Here is a 22,500-nt window from a genome sequence, read left to right on the forward strand (position 1 = left end):
TCCACACCGCTGATGTTATCCAAGGGAAAGGCAAAGGGGCCGATACAGCTTGGCACCAGTGATGTCACAACTCATTTCTACAGCTGAGTGAACTGGAGCAACGTGAAATAATGTGTCTTGCTCAACGCACACCCCAGTCCAGGAATCGAACTCACAACCTCACGATCATAAGCTTAACGCTCTAACCACTGAGCCATGCGCCTTCACACACACACACATATATACAAACCTATATATCTATATATATGTATATCTATGTATGTATATATATATATATATATATATATAAATATATGTATATATATATTATAAATATATATAAATATATAGATAAATATATATATAGATATAAATATATATATAAATATATATATATATATATATATATATATATATATATATATATATATGTATATGTATGTATATATGTGTGTATATATATATATATGTGTGTGTGTATGTATATATATATATATATATATATATATATATATATATATGTGCGTGTGTGTGTGTGTGTGTGTGTGTGTAAGTATAAGGTCTTTATTTTTTTTTATATTCTATTTCCGGTGCCAGATTTCAAAAGAGTAGTTCAGCAGAAAAAATAAAAAAACACAAAACAAAAACAATCTACTTCCGCTTTGTTCTTGTCGCGGTAGATCGTTCTTGTTAGTGGTTCGTTGGAATTTTCTTCAAACGGATTTTCATAACCAATCTACAGTAAGCCTCACTTATATGTTTCAACATTTTCTATATTGTTTGTAATGCAATACGACTCCTACAACTGTTTTTGTAGTGAGGAATCTGTCATTTAAATTGCATTGTTATTACTTCTGTTTGACTTTTTGGAGGAATCTTGGCATTTTTATTTTCTGTGTGTGGAAACGAAATTAAGACGAGCGAATGAAGAATGGATTAGAAAAAAAAGGGGATAGAAGAGAACAGTCGAGTAAGAAGGAAAAGGATTCCTACAGAAGTGTTAGGGTTAGGGTCCTTCCTCCGCCTGATTTTGTTTCTTCATAACTTTCAGAAAAATGGATATCTTCAATAAAATTTTCTACACTTCCAGAATGTGTAGATTACGATTATATCCAAATTAAGAAAAGAAAAAAATGATCAGCGCGCTTATATATTGATACCCATCACATATACATCTACGAAATGAAAGTTGAAATTTTGTGAAAATTGTGACGTGTGTCCCTCGAACCATTTGTTTTTATTTTAGATACAGCTGTGATTGTAATCTTCACCATCTGAAAAGTATTTGGTGAAAATTTCGTTAAAAAATGTCAATTTCTTTTTAAAGCTATGAGGGAACAAAGTTGTGTCTGTGTGTGCACTTGTGTAGGTTTGCCGAACGAAAAATATGTTTTAATGTTTATGATAGTATGATGTAAAAGAATATAGATAAAATTAATAATAATTTTTTACCAGTTAGACTTGCTAATAACGCAGACAGGTTGAGAGATAAAACAATTTGTTGTAGTCAAAGTTTACAGTAATCGAAATTTGGAGGGATACAAATGCAGAAAGAATAAATAGAATAGTATCTGTTGAGAGGAAGAAATAATTTATAACAGCTTCTAAATAAATGAGAAGGAACTATATTAAATCGGTATAGAGCCGAAGTTAATTTTAAACAGATATACAAAACGAGATTGAGTTTGTGATAACTGCGATTAATTCCATCGTTTTATTTCAGATGAACTACTCTATGTGTTATACAAATAATATATGAGTAAATGCATATATATGTACATGTATGTACATACCTTCATCTACATGTATATATATATATGCATATCTGGGTACATGACGTTGCAAAAAAAAAAAACATGGACAAAATGATAAACACGGTACAGAAAACACACAGGCCACATAGAGAACATTTCCTTCATCAGTATGATTTAGAAAAATTACTTGCAGTTTTATTACAAAACTTGTCAATGTGACATATAACTCGATAAAAGATTCTTACAACTGTTTTGAAGGAAGGTTTTCAAATGCCAGCACAAAACCACTTTCTAAAAGAGGCTTTTGTAATACGTAATCTTGAGGTGACCAGACGGTTTGTAATCAAAAGGGTTTTTCATAGATGGATTAATTAGATAGAGCGATAAAGAGCCCGCAGATGAGCGGCAGACATATACAGGGGAGACGGACTTGTTCCAGGTCCGCTCTTACCGAACAAGACTTGATTAAAAGCGTTCCAGTCGTGACCACCTTTTCTTTCAGATCAAGGTATATTGATTTTATGGAAATTTGGCTGTTATTTCTAGAAAATCGAGCAACTATAAAAAGGTTGATTCGACTATTTATATAGAAAAAGATGTAGCGAATGAAATACATTGTTACAAAGGAGTGTTTCAGTCTGTCTCTGTCTGGGTGTGTGTATTCTTTATACGAAACCGATTGGTAAGATCAAACGTGATGGATATTTTATACTATACTTTTCGGATAATATATATATATATATATATATATATATATATATATATATATATATATATATAGCAGCCAAAAACTACTATAGTAGTTTTTGGCTGCTATTTCTAATTTTCGGTGTGTGGTGAATCAATACTTGCTGAACCCTAAATTTAAAATTGTGTTTATACATTTACCGATAATGGTTTTTAACACACCGAACTACTTGGTAAAATGACTAATTATCAATTAATTATTAATTTTTACCCTATATATATATATATATATATATATATATATATATATATATATATACAGAGAGAGAGAGAGAGAGAAACAGTAATATCTTCATAGAGGTTTATTGTTTAATACAGACAAAGGCACTGCTAATAGAGGAAGTTGGTTGGCAGAGTCGCTATAGTGTCGTATAGAATGACTTGCAGTATTTGTTCCAGCTCTCTGCATCCTGCGATCAAATCCCGCTAAAGGCATCTTTACCTTTCATCCTTTCGGGATCGGTAAATAAAGCACCAATCCATGGCGGTAGATTGTCAGAATTGTCAGGGAGTCGGATGGGATGTCTTGCGGTATATATTCATGTTTTGCGTTCTGACAACAACACCTGCAATAACGTTAATGTTGAGTTGTATCGCCTCTTGCCTTCTCTTGGGTAACATGGCTATCATGGAAAAAGGAGCCTTGTGTGCATTGGAAACTGCTAGTTTCCCATTTTCTTCTTAAGGCCTTCATATTAGAAAGTGAACTCTTTAGCTCTATATGTTTAGTTACGAGAAAGTGCTTTGATAGATAATGGGGATGCTAGTTTTGTCGGTCTACGTTTTTCATATATAATGAAGCTCATAAAACGCCTGACAATTTTACATATATTTGACCAAATTAGTTTGTTGTGTATTGTGATGCTATATAGGCAATTTTCGCAGCCCGCTCTTTTGATACAACCCGTCTGAGACCCCTCCTGTTCTTAGGTATAAGCGTACAAGTTTCCCTGTTTTAAAGTGAACTAAATTAAAACAGTCCATCAACATTTTCTTTTAATCTACGTTCCAAGCACCAGCTTTATAATTACAAAGTTATTTTACTAAATTCTTCATTGTTTTTCAAAATTAAATTAAAGACGGTGAACTTCAATAGAGATATGGTAACAAAAGAAGTGGAGGAATCAAATTTTTTTCCCAGTAGTTTAGTCAAAAGGAAATCGTGCCTATGACATTCGTGAAGAATGATTTTATCATCAGTGATGTTAGCGCTTTTGTTTCAATTATCAGATATATTCTCAAAATTTCATTACTATTAACTGCAGAAAGTAGTTTACACACCAATCTAACATGTCGAGTTTATTGAGGCAATATGACTTGCAGAAAATACCAATTCTATGTTTTTTTGTTTTTTTTTGTAGTTATTTAACCGGAATAATGATGAAATTTAATTTGTCTGTTAAAGATTTAATAAAATATGACCACTGCAAAGTGGTCATATTTTATTAACCCCTTAACTGTCAAATTAAATTTTCCCTGACATAATTTAGGAAAAATGTAAACCTTAAGAATTTTTTATTTTGGGAAAATCTTATGTGTAGCTCTGCCTTAAAAACACTTTTACTGAAAATATTGTATTAAAAGCTTGCAGCAGAACTTCTGCAAAGCATATAAATCATTTACTGATGAAACAACTTCTTGAGTTGAATGTCACAAATTCTCAGTGATGAACCTAAATTGCTAGATCTGTGTATATAAATTTTTATTTCATGCAGTGCAGTACTCTGAGATTGGTGTGGAACTACTTGAGAAATCGAGTTTGGTCAAATAGGCTGGTGTTAGACAGATATAGCAATATACATACATACTGGCAGATATAACAATATACATACATACATATACTTATATAAGTTCAGTGCTTTTGTGGCTTTTTAGTTGTTTTAACACTTATTTTTAGCAAAAGCAGTGTTAATCAGTACCTTCTGTCACTTTTGTGACCTCTATTTATTTTGACTTTAGGTGGGATATATATACAGGGTTATTCAAAAAATGAACTGATTTCATTAAGCATTATTTTAATAAGGAAAAGCAATAGAAAACTCCAGCTAAATCAGAAGTATTTGCTCATAATCAACTTTTATATCTTGTCTTCCAAGCGTTCAATGTGGCCACCACCTGCAGCATGGGCAATTTCAGTGCGATAAGAGAATTCCTCCCAGACATGTATCAGCATATCACGATGAATTTCCCTGGACCTCACTGTGTGTGATTTTTTTCTTGTGGGTATATGTAAAAGATTGCATTTATGTTCCACCGCTACCCACTAACCTCGATGACCTTAAAGATCGAATAACAACAGTGATCAACTCAGTGGGTCGTGATATACTGGTACACATCTGGGAGGAATTCTCTTATCACATTGATGTTGCCCGTGCTGCAGGTGGTGGCCATATTGAACCCTTGTAAGACAAGAAATAAAAGTTGATCATGAGTAAATGCTTGTGACTTAGCCTAGAGTTTTCTATTGTTTTTCTTTATTGAAATATTGTGTAATGAAATCAGTTCTTTTTGAATAACCCTGTATATATATATATATATATATATATATAAAATTTACATGTCTGTCTCTCTCACACACACACACATGTATATATATCATCATTTAGCGCGTCTGCTTTCTATGCTGGCATGGGTTAGACAGTTTGACTGAAACTAGTAAGCTGGAGAGTTGCACCAAATTCCAGTCTGATTTAGCATGGTTTCTATGGTTGGATGCCCTTCCTAACATTATGTATGTATATATATATATATATTAAAAGAGCTAAGAGAAATAAGTCAAAGTGGCTAATGACATGATTCTGGATAATTAAGTTAAAGAATGGCATACTGGATGCTGTACACAACAAATTCTTAATATTCAAAAATTTCCCTGAGTAAGATGGAAAGGAAAAACCTGATCACAATTGTTAGCAACTATCAAGGAAAAGAGGGAGAGAAAATTTAAAATAATTAAGGGTAAATTTCTTGAGTTAAATTACATGCTAGGGTGGGGACAGTAGGATCTTTGTTGCTGGCTACACAGCAATGTACATATGTTTCGGTTTGTTACACCTCATCAGCATTGTACAGTCTCAGTTTACCTGATAATGAGAAATTATGCTTTTATATTCTTATAGTCTTATATTCATTTCAGTCATTTGACTACGGCCATGCTGGAGCACCACCTTTAGTCGAACAAATCGACTCCAACACTTATTCTTTGTAAGCCTAGTTCTCATTCTGTCGGTCTCTTTTGCTGAACCGCTAAGTTACGGGGATGTAAACACACAAACATCAGTTGTCAAGCAATGGAGGGGGACAAACACAGACATAAACATATACATACACACATGCATATATATATATATATATATATATATATATATATATATGTGTGAACCATGGACTTCTTCAGTGTTTCCATCTACCAAATCCAGTCACAAGGCTTTGGTCAGTTTGAGGCTATAGTAGAAGACACTTGCCCAAGGTGCCACACAGTGGGACTGAACCTGGAACCATGTGGTTGGTAAGCAAGCTACTTACCGCATAGCCACTCCTGCACCTATCCACATAGCCACTCCAGTGCTTATATATAGAAAAATAAGAACAAAGAACTAAGTTATATTTTTAGCCATGGGTAATTTGAAATGATTAAAAATAAAATGAACTAAGGGGAAATAATTTGAAGTGGTCAGTGACATAAGATTTCGATATTGAATTTAAAGAGTGGTCTTAATGAATGTTGTACATAATGAATTCTTAAATTCTTGAAAATTCCTTCTGAATAGAAAGTGGAAAAGAGAAAAATAGTGATAATTATCATTACTCTCAAGAAGCACTGGTGCTATGAAAAATGCACCCCCTACACTTTGTAAAGTAGTTGGAATTAGGAGGGGCATCCAATCCCAGGAACCATTCCAAAGCAGATGTTGGTACATGATGCTGTCGTTTGACCTCTGGAATCTTACCAAACTATCCAACCCATGCCAGCATGGAAGAATGGACATTAAAAGATGATTATGAAGATGTTGATAAACTGCAATTGTTGTGCCGGTACCATGTAAAATGCACTTGTGCCAGTGGCACATTCAGAGCACCCAGCATATTCTGTGAAGTGGTTGGTGTTAGGAAGTGCATCCAGCCATAGAAACCATGCCAAAACAGACAATTGGAACCTGGATAGTTATCTAGCTGGCCAACTCCTGTCAAACTGACCAACCCATGCCAGCATGGATTGGATATTAAACGATGATGATGATGTACAATAAAAAGTAAAGTCTGCATTAATTTTTGCTTTGTGCTGTAGTTATGTTTTAACTACATACTTAGTATATCTTTAAAAGTACCTTAGCCACATTGATTTTCATGTGACTTAAAAACATTTTGAGAACTAAAATCTATTTCTCATTTGATTGTGCAGCACTTTTTCTAATTACATTTCTCTTTCTTTTTCCCTCTAAGTGTGTGCGGAAAAAATATCAGCAATAATAATAATAATAGTAATAATGATGATGATGATGACTATGATAATCACAATTTTTGAGTTGGCTAGAATCCAGTGTTTTGGAGTGGTTGTAATAGTGGGAAAGTCAATTACAGATGGTCTACGTTTTCAACAGTAAGCATTGTGTTGTGTTTAAGTGATTTGACCTCATTGACTTAGCACATATATGGTTACTTTTTTTGATGTCATGCGTTCAGAAATAGTTTCAGATATAAATATCTGGAGGTATAAATATTACTTCTGTATATATGTGTTTGTCTGTGCATATATATATATACACACACTTTCCTGTGTATGTATTTGTATGTATATATATATATATATATATATATATACATACACACACAGGTTCCTGTGTATCATCATCATCATTTAATGTCCGTTGTCCATGTTGGTATGGGTTGGACAGTTTGACTGGACTGGCACGCTGGAAGGCTGTGCCAGGCTCCAGTCTGGTTTGGCATGGTTTTCTATGGCTGGATGCCCTTCCTAATGCCAACCACTCCAAGAGTGTAATGGGTGCTTTTACATGCCATCAGCACGGGTACCATTTGCATGACACCGGTATCGGCCATAAATGCGATTTTGCTCAACTTGAAGGGTCTTCTTCTCAAGCACAACAGAATGCCAAAGGTCTTGGTCATTGCCTCTGTGAGACCCAACACTCAAAAGGAATTACATATATAGGTTGAGGCATGGCTGTGCAGTCAAGAATTTTGCATCTCAGCAACATAGATTTTAGTTCACCCCTATTGCATGGCACCTTGAGTGAGCATCTACTACAGCCTGGGCTGGCCAAAGCATGGTGAGTGGATTGAAGGAAACTGAAAGATGGCCACCATTTGTGTGTGAATGTGCGCGCACGTGTATGCATATATATATATATATATATATGTGTGTGTGTGTGTTCACAAATACACTTTATATGTGTGTGTCTCACTGTCTCCTTGTCTTGGCATCATGTGATAGTTGTAAATAAATGTCACTGTCATACATGTGGTGTCCTTGCGGCACATATTGTACCTGTCAGTTATTGTATTTTTAGATTTTCCTGTTAGAGTCACTGCTGTGGTCATGGGTATAGCCATGACAAAGAAAAATATTAGTTCTAAAATCTCACTTAGGCTCAGCTTGCAGTTTAATTTGTTGTTAATGTCCGTATAATGGGAAAATTGGTTTCCTTTATTAACTGAACGTTTAAGGTAGATAACCCTGGCTACCGCATACTATACTAGCACCAATATTTGTGTAGTTGACCCTTGTACCAAAGCCGCCTCTGACAATCTAGTTCTCTGCCTGTAGTTAATCTGTTTTCATGTTCACACACACACACACATGCTTAGATGTATACATTCTGAGCTTCCACAGTTTTCACCTACCAAATCTACTTCATCATCATCATCATCATCGTTTAATGTCCGCTTTCCATGCTAGCATGGGTTGGATGAAGAAGCATGGGTTAAGGCATTAATCAACACTTCTGAAGTTGGATTGAACCTGCAACCATTTAATTTCACACTATAAAAGCAACAGGCTAGTGTGACTTTTCCCCATTGGAATAATGAAAATCAAACCTGCAAGCTAATTAGTTACTCCACTGTTAGTATTTACAACAGTGACCTGCCTCTACCAGTATACACTATCCAGCATAGTATCTAATTAAAACTAGGCAAACTTGGCTTTTGAAAGCTGAGTTTCACTATTAAATCAGACATATTGTCTGGCTTTCTAAATGAAAAATAAGCTGTAGCAGAGGAAGATCTGGACCATGTAAATTAAAACCAAACATGTTCCATGCTGCTTTGGATGGCGAGCCATAGCAATCATTGATATGATTATCAAGTTCATCTGTTTTTACTTGGGGATCAGCTTCTGCAATCGTCAGTTGTATGGTCATGACCTTTGTGAATATATTTATTTATCTGTAGTGATTACCACTAACATTTAGATACAGAAAATATGGCACTACTGGCTGATAATCCAATCCTCTCTTGATTTCTATTTTTTGAAACTGAACCTTTATCTCAACATCTATGACACATAGCATTCTGAATGAACCATTGTTTCCAAGAAATCTTTAGATTACTTCTTTTAGCATTTATCATCAACCATGTGAAGAATATTTTTTGTCACATTTTGAAATAGCCTTCACTGCCTTTCTAGCTTTGATGATTTTTACAAATAAAAATCTACAATATTGTATGATAAATATAGATGTCTATTACAGGACATACTTCATTGACAGAACATGAATTGTTAACCTTGTGCCAGGATCTGTAATATTCTGAAGAAAAAAGTCAGGATAAAATTGGAAATGGTTTCATTTGACTTAGAATGGTTATTATTGCATGGTTTTGTTATATCGCTTGAGACAGCACATTACCTGCCACCTCCATTAAATCTTTACATTGTTTCAATAAATATTTAATGTATGCTGTTTTGTTGATTTCTTCCCTTCCTTATAAAGAAGTCATTTTTATTATTTTTTTTTCAAAAATAGTTCCTAATGGCCGACAGCGATGATGAATATGATAGAAGGCGTGGACGAGACAAATTTCGTCGTGAGAGAAATGACTATGATCGCAGAGAAGAGAGAAGACGGGATTCCTGGGATCACGATCGGCAAGTTTTGAAGCTTGTATTTGTTCTTTCTAGTATAACTATTGTTATTCCACTGTGTTTGCTTGAAATATATATATATATATATTTTGCGAGCAGAGGTGAGCTACTGCCATCTCTAACAGACGAGGTGTCCAGTACTGAAGAGTGGAAGAAATAGCCCCAAACCAGGACTAGTTTACTGGTCCCGTCGTTAGAAGTTGGTAGGGGTTCGTTCCTCAGCTCACAATTTATCAAATGCAGCTCTGCATCGTTAACCAGCTGGAGATGTCCTCTTAGGGTTAAAAAAATCACAGTAGAGTCCATTTGAATGGACAGCCATGTTAAAGTGGCTACAAATAATACTTGTCAGTACAACTATTGCGTTGATCTCTTAGATTTTAGAACTAGTATTTTTGCTTGTATTACTATTTGCAGTATTGGTAAAGTGACAGATGAAATACTTTGCAGTATTTAGTTGTATCACTTTGTGTTCTCAGTTCTAATCTCACTGGGGTGTTGACTATTACTGAATGCCTTGTTATATTTACTGTACTCCCCACTTCTGAGCAGAAATTCTGTCAAAATCATTATTGCCTTTCTGTCTCTTGGTGTCAGTAAAGTTAATAACACTGGGGTTGATTCAGTTCTTTGTACCATTTCCATTTAAAGCTGTGACCTAGAGCCAATTTGATAAATCATCATCGTTATAGTTTTTATATCCTCTTTTCTTTTTTTTCTTTTATGTTGACAAACACATTTTGAGCTTTGGGCCTCACGGAGGCAATGACAAATGACCGAGACCTTTGGCAATATGCTGTACTTGAGAAGAAGATCCATCAAGTGAAATTGTAGTTGTGGCAGATACTAGTGTCATGCAACCGACACCTGTGCCAGTGGCATGCAAAAGCACCCATTACACTCTCGGAGTGGTTGGCGTTAGGAAGGGCATTCAACCATAGAAACCATGCCAAATCAGACTGGAGTCTGTTGCAGCCCCTCAGCTTACCAGCCTTGGTTAAACTGTTCAACCTATACCAGCAATGAACAATGGATGTTAAATGATGAGGATGATGTTTTTGCTGGATTTTTTGAGAATTTAGTGTGACCACTTCTTAAATTTTTATTAGTCTTCCTATGTTATGGTTGCCTTTCACTGTGTTTACTCCCAGATGATGCTTTCAGTGTCCAGTTTCTCTCTTAACACATATTTCCTAAATCTGTGATGCTCCTGTACAATGCACTCAATTTTATTTGCTTCATTTTGCTTAACTAGTGAATTAGTGGCTAAAATTAATGTCGACGGAAATTACTCGGAAACAATATGTCTTAAAGTCAATATTATAAAGCATTTCATCATGCGATAAACTTGTCTATTGTCTGTTTAAACAAGTAAAACAGGTTTTGTTGTCATTTCATGGTCAGGTGGTTAACAGTTACAAGGACATCCTGGTTTGTTAAAAACATTGCTCTAATAACATGCAAATCTATAAATATACAAAAAAAAAATCCCCAAAAATAACTACTCGTTGATAAGTACTGACTTAACTCCAAATTTCATTTGATATAATGAGTTTCTTGTCACTAATTTAAATCTTGCTTCTTTTGTCTATCCATTCTGGCCTTTCTGCTGTCATCATTCTCTCTTCTATTCCCCTCTTTGGTCACATTACCTGAACAATAGTACACATCTTAGTTTACTGAGCATTCTTTACATTTACAGTGTATAAGGCATCCCTCCTCTTGTGCTGGTGCCACTTTGGAAAACCCTCACTTACACCCTCTAGAGTGAGTGGGGAGCAAGTACAGAAATTAAGTTTCAGACGTCCCTTTAATCCTTTCTCAACAAAGATGATGTGACAACCTCCCAATGATGGTGCCATAAAATTGCACTTGAGATGCATAAAGAAGGAAAGGAACAATTGTAAAGTTAGGAAGCCCTTTTAGCCCTGTCTGAGTAAAGGGTAAAGACCCCTTTGGTCATGAATGACCATGGGATTGCACCTTGGAAATTCCCCTCCAAGGCACAAGTCCGAGTAAGGTTGTTTATGGAAGACCAGCAGTCGCCCATGCATACCAGCCTCCTCTCTCCAATGAAAGGGCAAAGGCTGATACAGCTTGGCACCAGTGATGTCACAACTCATTTCTATAGCTGAGTAAACTTGGAATAATATGAAATAGTGTCTTCCTCAAGAACACAACGCACAACCCAGTCTGGAAATCAAACTCTACCTCATGTTCGTGAGCCTGACACTCTAACCACTGAGCCATGCACTTTCAAAGGGTTAGTAGACGTCAGTTGAACTCAGAACATAAAGATAGATGAAATACTATTAAGCATTTTGCCCAGTGATAACGATTTCGCCAGTTCGCTGCCACCTGTCTAGCTAATGACTTACTAACCTTTCTAGTGCTGGTGCCACGAAAAACATCAGTAAATACTGAAAATTGGTTGGTGATGGGAAAGGCATCAAGCCAGATGATACCTCCAAGCACCAGTTAATGAGAGAAGTGGGCCCTAAGTAGAAATAATCTGGATTATGACAATCTGTCCAAGTCATACCAGTACGGAAAGCAGATGTAAAAATAGTGGGTGTGGCAGTGATGGTGACGATAAGTCATTGGGCAAATGACTTGTTTAGCCCTAGGTAAATTCTGGCCTAGCAGACCTATGATCAAAAGCATTCCAGCTGTGACTTTCTATCATTTTGCACTAGATTGACTATTGTGACTTTGACTTTTGGAGATATTGGAGTGATTTGAGAGAAATTTGGCTGCTATTTCTAGTAACTTCAGCTGTCATTTAGACACTCCATTGTTGGCTCATTGATAAACAATTTCATTGGAAATGGTGATCTAAAATGCTGCTGATTATCAGTAGTGTGTCGTTTATATTGTGATGTTGGTAAAATAGTACACCATTGAGGTATGAACTTATTTTTTGGAAAGTGTCAAAGACTATTCCAGGCTAAAATGCATTTTGGCTTCAAGAAGCAAAAAAAGTGTATTAAAAATGTGATTTGGCTTGCTTTTTTGACTGCCATTTACACTTGAGCATGACATTTTTCCAAAGAGAAAGTATTGAAAAATGTGAGTTCTAGCATATATATTCTTACATGGAACTGAACTCAAAACCATGTGGTTGGAAGTGAACTTTTTAACCACACAGTTATTCCAGTGCCTGCAAATTGATACATTTATTGGCTTACTTGGTTCACAGACTGAGTTTATTTGTTGAGTTTCTAATTTCCTTCTTGTACCAATTAACTTTTTAACTTTTTAATCTAACCATAATCTCTATTTTGAATAAAACATCTTGTTTTTTTAAGATTTTTTCTTCATTGTTCTGATAATTTGGTCAGTTAATTCTCATCTGGCACAAGATCGTCTCCTCCAGTGCCTCCTCCCCTCTCTAGGATTTCTTGTCTTGCAAAGTTACTTGGTGATCCTGCCAGTGCAGGTGCCACGTAAAAAGCATCCAGCCACACTGTAAAGTGGTTGGCATTTGGAAGGGCATCCATTTGTAAAAACCATGCCAAAACTGATCTTGCCTATGCTGGTGCTATGTAAAAAGCACTCGGCCCACTGTGCAGAGTGGTTGGTTTTAGGAACAGCATCCAGCCATAAAAACCATGCCAAGACAGATACAGAAGTATGGTGCAGGCTTCCTCCTGGCCAGCTCCTGTCAAACTGTCCAACCCATACCAGCATGGAAGGAGGACATTAAATAATGATGATGATGATACATTTAACAGAATAATCTGAATGCTAAAGGGTAATATCTGAAAGGGACTTTTTGTGGTGAAGGTGACATTTACCTTATACTTTCTCCAGAAAGGTGAATGTAAAGAATTCAGTTATTTTTATTTCCTGTTTCTAGAAATAGTTTTGTTTTTCTAGGCAAACTTTCAGATTATTTAAAATCATTTTACTCAAAAGCTTTTATGAAGCATACGATAGTAGGCAACATCGTAACATCCACTTTACTCTTTGTACTTTGTCATCATAAATGTTTTGTAACTTATTAGTATTTCAACTGGATACTTATGAATATATCTTTATTCATAGAGCTCGGAGTGCTTCAACCAGATCTCGTGATGTGTGGAGCAGCCGTAACCGAGATAGCAATAAACGGGACCTGTATGGGCGAGACTATGATTCACGGAGGCGGGACCGCTATAGTCCACCAAGGCATGAACTTAGTCCGCCTCAGATGAAGAGAATGCGAAGAGACTGGTCAGTAAAGTTTCTTATTTTCTATCTACATTGTCTTCATGTCAAGTAAACCTTCATTGATTTATTTGATGTCATTAAATTGATTCAGTTCATTGTGATGCCATATATATCTTCATTCATTATGATGTCATCTTATCCTCATTTATTATGATTCATTGTGACATCACATATTTCTTTAGTCATTGTGATGTCATGCTTTCCTACATTCATTGTGACATCACATATTTCTTTATTCATTGTGATGTCATGCATTCCTACATTCATTGTGACATGCATGCATGTCATATATCCATTTAATGAGATTGGAATAAATGAGATGGTTGTAAGTAGCATAGTAAAAATCCAGCTTTGGGAAGTCTATGTTTGTATGTATGTATATGTATGTATGTGTGTGTATACCGTGTATATAATAAGTTATTACAAAAGCATTGCTAAAAATACTTTTGAGTTGAATTGTAATAGCCAATCAAATTGACTGTTTTTTATTTAGACACGATACATCCAGTGCCTCCTTCATCATAGGTGTGATTTGGTTGCTGTTTCTACCACATTAAATTGTTATATAGACTCATTTGTGTTATTATGTAGTCACAAATCTGCTGTCCTATTCAAAAGTTTTGAAGCTGTGACTGAGCCATCCTTTTTGCATTTTAAAATCTGACAACTGATTTGTCTCAACTTGCCAATTTAGTAGCCAAAATCTTGTGAGCTTGTTTGGTAGTAGGTGGCTTTTATTTTGAACATTTGATTTGAATATAGCAAATTTAAATGCTTTTTTTTTTTTTTTTTTAGTAAAAATTACATAACTCATGTTTTATTCACCTTGCTTGACTGAACCTTTACAAAACCAGCTCCTATGCTATTTCATGTTTGTGTAAATTAGCAGCAGTAGAAAGGGCATTCGACTAGAAAAATAAAAAAAATTGCTTCTGCAGGAGTGATGAATAAAAAAAAAAAATTGCTCAAACAAACATGGAGTCAAAACAATTAAAATTAGTTTTAGTAAGCTGTGACTGATCAGATCCATACGAGTTTTGATCAGTAAGTATCCTGTTTGTTCCCATAGTAACAAAACTAAAGCACACAGGGTGAAGCCGCTTGGCAGAGATTGACCTTGAACTCTGCTGTGCATGCGCACTAAGTTTTAACATTCTAGCTCACTTCTGCCGTTTACAGCAGTGCTTGGAAGGAACATGTGTAGCAAGTGATCGTCACATTGACCATGATAAAGTTGTCATGGTGATACCTGCTCAGAGGCCTACACAAAGTTGCAGAAAGTGTATGGAGAGGAGTGTATGAGTGATTCAGACGTTTCCAAGATGACCAAAAATATGTTGATATTGACGCACATTTTGGGAGACCCGCAACCAGCAGAACTGAGAAATACATTGCAGATATGGATGCAGCTGTTAGGGGAAATTGTTAAATCACCATCCGTGAGTTATCAGAGGATGTGCAGATTAGTTACCGTTCAGTTTAGTTCATCATCACTGAAGATTTGAGTATGAGACGCGTGTCTGCCAAGTTTGTGCCAAGACTCCTTTCAGCTGACTAAAAGCACACTTGGGTTTCAGTTGCACAAGATCTTGATTGTGTCGAGAACAACGAAAACTTTTTGTAAACTTTGTGTAGGTCTTTGGGCAGGTATCGCCAAGCTTTTGGCAAAATTTGATGCAGATTCTTTGCTCATCTTTCTCTGTCATGGTCAGTGCAACGATCACACGCTACACACCTTCCTTCCAATCACTGCTGTAAACAGCTTCGTTACTATGGCAACAGTCCTGGTACTTATTGATCAGATCACGTATATTTGCAGAGAGAGCAAAAGAGAAATAGTAGGTCAGTTTCTAAATATTCTGAAAGACCATATTTTCCTCTTTCTTTTTTTTTTAGCCTTTTATCTGTCAGTCTCACTATCACTTCAATCTCTCTTTCTTTAGTCTTTCTCACATGTCTGTCCTTTTTTGTTTACTTAGGCTAAAATTATATATTTAACAAGTATGTTAGACTTTACATTGCATTTTGAATTGTCTTTTGTTTATGTCTCTCATTTTTGTCCCTTGTTTCTTTCTTTCTCCCTCTTTATTTGAACCCCCTTCTCTCTCTCTCTCTCTCTCTCTCTTTCTCTTGATTCTATCCTTTCTTTCTGATTCTCTTTATCTTTCTCCCTTTTTTTCCCCCGATTCTTTTTCTTTCCCTGCTTTGTTTTTTATATTCTGTCTTTCTTATATATATGTCTATCCCTATTTATGTATGTGTGTCTACATAAACACTTTTTTTTTTTGCTTTAGGGATGACGGAAGTGGTGGCGGTGCTGGTGGTGGAAACAGTGGCGGTGGAGGTGGCGGGGCACCCGGAGGTGCAGGTGTTGGTGGTGGCGGTGTAGGTGGAGGTGGCCGCTATGATATGCCCTATGGTGGTGGAGGTGGTGGCAGTGGGGTTGGTGGCGGTGGGGGCGGAGGTCTCCTGCCCACTGCAGGTTTGCCCCACCCTGCTTGGGGTCCAAATATTGAACTAAATTTGCCCCTGCCTAATCAACCCCACTTTGGGAACACAAATCAACCTCAGAATCGGTAAGTCTATTTTTTATCTTCATTTCTTATTTTAATAATGAGAAACTATTAAGCTTACAACTGTTGGAGAAAATGCCATGTATATCTGATGGTTTTTTAGATAGTGGCTTAAAAATCTAGTTTGTGGTTTTTTTTTTTTTTTTGATATCTCTTAGTAACATTTTTGTTATGATTTGGTCAGAAGGAAAAGTTAGTGCCCATATTTTACTGCAGCCCCTCCAAGTCCTGTGAGATTGGTGTACTTGATGCTTATACTTTGGTGAAGTGATGAAAATGTCAGTGTGTTGCCCTTTAACATTTGGTTAGCTCCTATAAGGTGTCAAGTAGGAAGAATTGTTAGCATGCCAGGCAAAATGCTTAGCGGCATTTTGACTGTCTAAGCTGACATTCCGCTATGGTTGACTGTCTAAGCTGACATTCCGCTATGGTTGACTTTGCCTTTCATCCTTTCAGGGTTGATGAATTAGTACCAGTTGGTCACTGGGGTTGAATACGGTCCGCGAAAGCGTGGCCTATAGATCCTTTCCGAACAACTCGGGTCCGGCTACGGTTCCGACTTAATCCCACCCCTAAAATTGCTGGCCTTTTGCCAAAATTCGAATTCAATATTTGGTTAGGTCCCATTATGTTCAAAATATAAATCCTGCTTAGGGTTCTTAATCATCATCATTCAATAACCATGTCCCATGTTAGCACAGGTTGAACTGTTTGACAAGGATCCAATAAGTTGAAGGTCTGTACTGTGCACCACTGTCTGCTTTGGCATGGTTTCTACAGCTGGATGTCCTTTTTAATTCCACTCACTTTACAGAGTGTACTGGGTGCTTTTCTTTTTTTGTGCTACTAGCACTATTGAGGCCACCATGTAGCTCACAAGCCAAAAAAACCCAGGGAAAGAGGATGCTGCATCCATATGTTAGAGGAGAGGTTGGGGTAGAACAGGTTCTTGTGGAAGAGCTACATAGCTACTCACATTTAGGTGAGAGATGAATTAGAGGTAGATCTAAGGAGATAGACAGTAGTGATGAGATGGCCGGGTGGCATCTGATGTAGCAGGAGTAGTAGTGAGAGGGGGTTTGCAAGAGTGTATGTTGGAAGAGAGGAGAAGTGGGAGTCAAAATATGTTTAGTTTTAATATGGAATGTATTCTCAAGTTTTCATTTTGCTAAGGACTAATGATCATGACCTTTGCAGGTTTCCAAAATTATGAGATTGATGTGATTAACGTTGAACTTGACTATTTGTAGTTAAAGCATAATTAGAGAGGGAGTTTGAAAGATGGTTGTTGTGGGATAGAACTAAGTGAAGCTGTTAGTAGTGGGAGGTTTAGAGATGAGACACTGTAAGTGATGGGGAGGAGGAGGGAAGATAATAAGTGAGTTTAGGTGGAGAGGGAAAGGAAATGCAGTGCTCATTTCAATCTCTGTTTAGCAGTGTTGTAAATATGCTTGGATGTTTTTTTATGTTTCCCTTCATGTATGTTTTAGAATTGAATTAGATTATCCGACCCAGCCGTCAATGCTGACCATCAAGCAGTTCCTCTTGCAGCAAGATGATGGCATCAGTGACCAAGATGCTATCAAGAAGTACAACGAATACAAGATGGAATTCAAGAAGAATCAGATAACAGACTTTTTTCTTTCACATAAGGATGAAGAATGGTGAGTACCATGCATTTACAAGTCAGCTCAACTTGAAAGTGTTGACTCTATCCTTTTTCAATTTGAGTCTATTTGCTTTTCTTTTTGCACACACTGTCATTATAAAAAAATATTTCTCTAAGATTAAAAAATTAAATATTAATTTGTCTGCATATATTTTGTCATTACTTAGTGTATAGAAATTTCCTCACTGCTCAATTATAATTTTTTTTTTTGGTAAGAATATCAGCTGGGTCAAATTCCTTCAGAACCCCTCTTGAATGAGAGAGTTTGGAATTTGTTGTTTGAGATTTATAGTAATAGGTGGGGGTAATGAAAGAAATTGGAGTTAGTCTAAGATATTTGTAATTCCACATGAAAGGAAAGGTGCTACATTATTAGTGTTAGTAGAAACTTGTAAGAATGGTGATATTTGGTGGGGAATTGTAAGATGCTGAAAATCTGGAGACAAAATAGATTTCTAATTGAAATAAGATTTTTTTTTTCAAGGATTTGTTTTTTGTTTTTTTCAATTGGCAAACTATATGAGTGCAATAAATGTTAGTTTAAGATGCTGGTCATATATTTAAAAGTTAAAATTCAATTATTGTTCCTGCAAGCAGCAAAATATGAATGATCTGTATTTTTCTTTGTGTGACTGTTGTGTTGTGTTATTGCAGGTCTGTTCTGACCAAGCAGACTTATATTGCTCTGGATATCTTACCTCTCCATAGTTGAGGGCCATACTGCATGCTCTAAGAAACAGTGCTATGTTGCATTGTGACAGTCTGGACATGTACTTGCTGCTTTGTCCAGTTCATTTCCATACATCTATAGATTCTGATGGGTGATACATCACACTGGTGGTGAGCAAAATGGACTTGTTCAGACCACGTGCTGTAGTTGTACTGTACTTGATGACTATTGATCAGGTTGGTTGGGCAGCATAATAATTGATATGATGGATCAAATCTCTGTTTACTTGATTTTCCTTTATACTTCTATCAAGAAATGCCAACCTTCAGATAATAATGCAGAAATGTTTTAGAAAAGGTATCATCTGTTTTTTAATGTACACATCACAATGGTGATTATTGCTGAGTGATTGGTAGATAATAGTGAAAATGTTTTTGTTATATTGTCTTTTAATTTTTCACACATCAGTATGATAAATACATTTATATATATTCATATTTATATATACATATTATTGAATACCACCTCACAGGAAATTATAATTATTTTATATATTGCTCTATTACGACAAGATGAAAAGTCATTTGTTGAGCTGTTTGTAATTGGTGGGGTTGACTATCATTGTATCAGCTGTATTTACATTTGTTAGGTGGTAGAAGGGAGTTGTGGGTGGTGTTGAGGCCTTTCTGTCAAAGGCTTCAGAATAACAAAAGCAAAGTAACCACATACAAGAATGAATCCTTTGCAGACATAGATTACTGGGTCTCAAATTTGGTAGGTGGAAAACGTAAGCAGCTTGTTATATGTGTGTGTTTCTTTGTCTCCCTTCTGTTTGCACACTGATTGTAAAAAAACGTCACTGTTCATACAAAACAGTGTCACATGTCTGTAATCTTCTTGTGAAGACATGTCTGGCTACTGAGCTGTTTATGTTTGAAGGACTAGGAGAAATATCACTTTGCTTGGAAACTGGTGAGGGTTGGAAGAACATCCAGTCATAGAAAGTCTTTATCAATGAGTTTTATTTGATTCAGGCAAACAGGAGAAAAAAATGGATATTAAAACTGTGTTGATCCATCCATCCATCTTCCCTGCCTACTATTTCTGGGAAGGTCATGGGGATAGAGTCCTCAAGCACTTCTTCCATAGGATTCTATGAGAAGCAACCATCATTACACTTTCTGGCTGGATTCCCCGGAATGACTAACTGAAACAATGATATTATTCAACTATCTTGTTTTTGGCCTGTCCTTTTAGTATTCTATGACCTAGAAACAACATTGTGTCTTTGGCCATGATGTTAAGTGGTTCAGTCCACTTTGCTATCAAGGCACATCATACAGGAATAGCAACTTACTGTAAACAGAATGTATCACTGTAAAATTGACCGATATTTACTTCTTTTGCAGTGCTGAGTTGCAACTTGCAGAAGGATGGGTTTCATCAAATACAACCATAATCTTTCTCCTACGATAGAAAGGAATCCTGTTAATATACCATACTGTTGTTGGCAGCATTGCCAGACAGCCTAATAGTTGTGCTTCTGGAGCACAATGAAATAACTGCAACCAACATGTATTCATGATTCATGAGCTGGTACACTTGCCCAGCTCCTCATCTACTTGCCTGTGTTGCCTCAGCTTTTGTGTGTGTATAGGCAATATGCAGTTGGAAGCAAACAGGAAGCAAAAGCAGTAGCTTTCTCAGCAGAAGGCAAATGCTAGTTGTAGATGAGTAGTTTGGTGTGAGTGCTTATGTAGGGTATAAACAAAAGCAGAAAGTATCAATAGTAGAGGAGTGTGTCTATTCAGCTAACTCTTTCCTTGTGAGTTTGTCACGGGTCAGTGTAAGTAGAAATTGATACATACACAATTTTTTTTCTTTTTGTTAAGCAATTTCAGCTTATTAGTAAAACTAATTAATTCAATATTTATATGTATATATATTTATATATATGTAAATAATAATTATAATAATAATTCTTTTTTTTCCTGCTGATTACTAATTACTTTTTTCCTCCTGAAGGCTCTTCCTTCTACACAGTTTCGGCAAGAATCTCTGGAACCAACAAAATATACACATCTGTTCCGACTTTTGCTAGCTAGCTAGGGTCCTGCGCACAATGCAGTGTAGTACATTGAAGTTTCTAAGTAGCTAAGGGTTCTCTGTAGGCTTTTATTTTTTATTTTTTTTTATAAATGACTTTTTCTGCGGAAGGAACTTACTTTTTTGACGCCTGCCATTGGTAGCTGTTAGCTGCTGGTTGTTTGGGCACTGCTTACAGGTAATGATGTAAAAGTCTTGTAAAAAACCAACAATATTAATAACAAAACAAAAAAAAACATACACATAGACTACTACTACTATTAACACAATCATTACAAAACTCCATCAGTATCATTGCTTCACATTCTCTCCTTCTCTTTTACAGCTCTTTATGTTCTGATTCTGACATCATACCTCTCTGAGGTTGACTTTGCCTTTCATCTTTCCTGGGTCGATGAAATAATCATGTGTCAAGTTCTTGGGGTTAATAAAATTAACACTGTTCCCTCTCTTTAAATGCCTGACTTTGTTTCTGTATAAGAAATCGTTCTTAGTGCAGGTGCTCACAGCCCTCTACTAGTCGGGCAATGCAATCATTTAGCTTTCTGTCGAGAACTAATGGTAGGGGAAAAGCTACAATATTATCGAGGAGACTCTTGCACTGAGAATCAACTGGCTAGACTTTCATCCTTGTGACTATGAATAGCTTCCAGAAACCTTTGACCTGTCAGTGCTTCTGAGATTCATTGTTGATCTGAGATAAACTCTACCAGCACAAATGTGCTGTCTGGGCTTAGCAGAAATGCATAGTGTGTCAAAACTGTTCACCTTGTACTTTTTCATTGTCTGAACACTTTCAAGTTGTGAAACTTTGTTGAATTGAATTGGTGTTGTTTTGTGTGAGACACATCTGGAATTGGCTGAGTCTGTTGTGACCTTTGGCTTGGAAGGGCAGTTTTTCTGTCCCATGGCTATGGTGACAGAAGTTGTATGATGGACACAGTTGAAAGGACTGAAGACAGATACTTTTCTCTTCAACCCTAGCTTTTATTGACTTTTCTAAGTTATTCAGAGAGGGAGTTGTCTCCCAGTAAATTTATTGAAAGGTAGTTGAGAGTGATGAGTATGGTTCAGGTTAATGGGGCTACTCTTGTTATGTACCTGTTGACTGAGGAATACAGATGGGAGACATCACCTTTGGTAGAATAATCTGGAAACACTGGAGGTTTCTGATTGGGTTTAGGTAGTGGTTCTCCTCTTCAGACATTTCCTTGGTTTGTATGCTGTGTAGGCTCTCACTTTTCATTTTATAACTTGTATTTGTATTATCCTTTCATATGTCACCCTTGTGTCAATAATAATAATAATAATAAGTTATCATTATTGATGGTGGTGAACTGCAGAATTATTACAATGTTGGAGAAAATATTTTGCAGCATTCACTTAAGTGTCTTTACCTTCTGTATCCAAGGTCAATTTTGTCTATTGTCTCTTCAGAATCCATAAAATAAGTAACAGTAGGGTACTTTATTCATTGAAAACTAACTGCAAAATTTGTGATCTTGTGACTGTTAGAAATGATTTTTTTTTTGTTGTAGTATGAACCAAGATAGCTTTTAGTATATGGTTATCTTTGTGTTACACGTTGATATATTACTCATCAGTTTGCCAAACTGGAATTAAAACAAAAACACACTTGTGAAGTGAGTGTATAATTTGTCAATTATATATAGTGCTTTTGTTGCTTA

The 22,500-nt window shown here is 36.1% G+C and overlaps 1 protein-coding gene across 1 annotated transcript in view; it reads left to right on the top strand.

Moving 5' to 3' along the window:
* Positions 1-602: 602 nt before the first annotated feature.
* Positions 603-22,500, top strand: part of LOC106884507 (serrate RNA effector molecule homolog) — a 52,759-nt gene continuing 30,861 nt past the window's right edge. The window contains exons 1-5 of the mRNA XM_089350680.1: positions 603-720; positions 9,464-9,585; positions 13,630-13,797; positions 16,089-16,370; positions 17,858-18,031. Of these exons, the coding sequence (XP_089206806.1) occupies positions 9,470-9,585; positions 13,630-13,797; positions 16,089-16,370; positions 17,858-18,031 (740 nt within the window). The 5' untranslated portion in view covers positions 603-720; positions 9,464-9,469. The remainder of the gene's footprint in view (positions 721-9,463; positions 9,586-13,629; positions 13,798-16,088; positions 16,371-17,857; positions 18,032-22,500) is intronic.

Source organism: Octopus bimaculoides, chromosome 4, assembly GCF_046866305.1.
Source record: "Octopus bimaculoides isolate indiv1 chromosome 4, ASM4686630v1, whole genome shotgun sequence".
Taxonomy (NCBI): domain Eukaryota; kingdom Metazoa; phylum Mollusca; class Cephalopoda; order Octopoda; family Octopodidae; genus Octopus; species Octopus bimaculoides.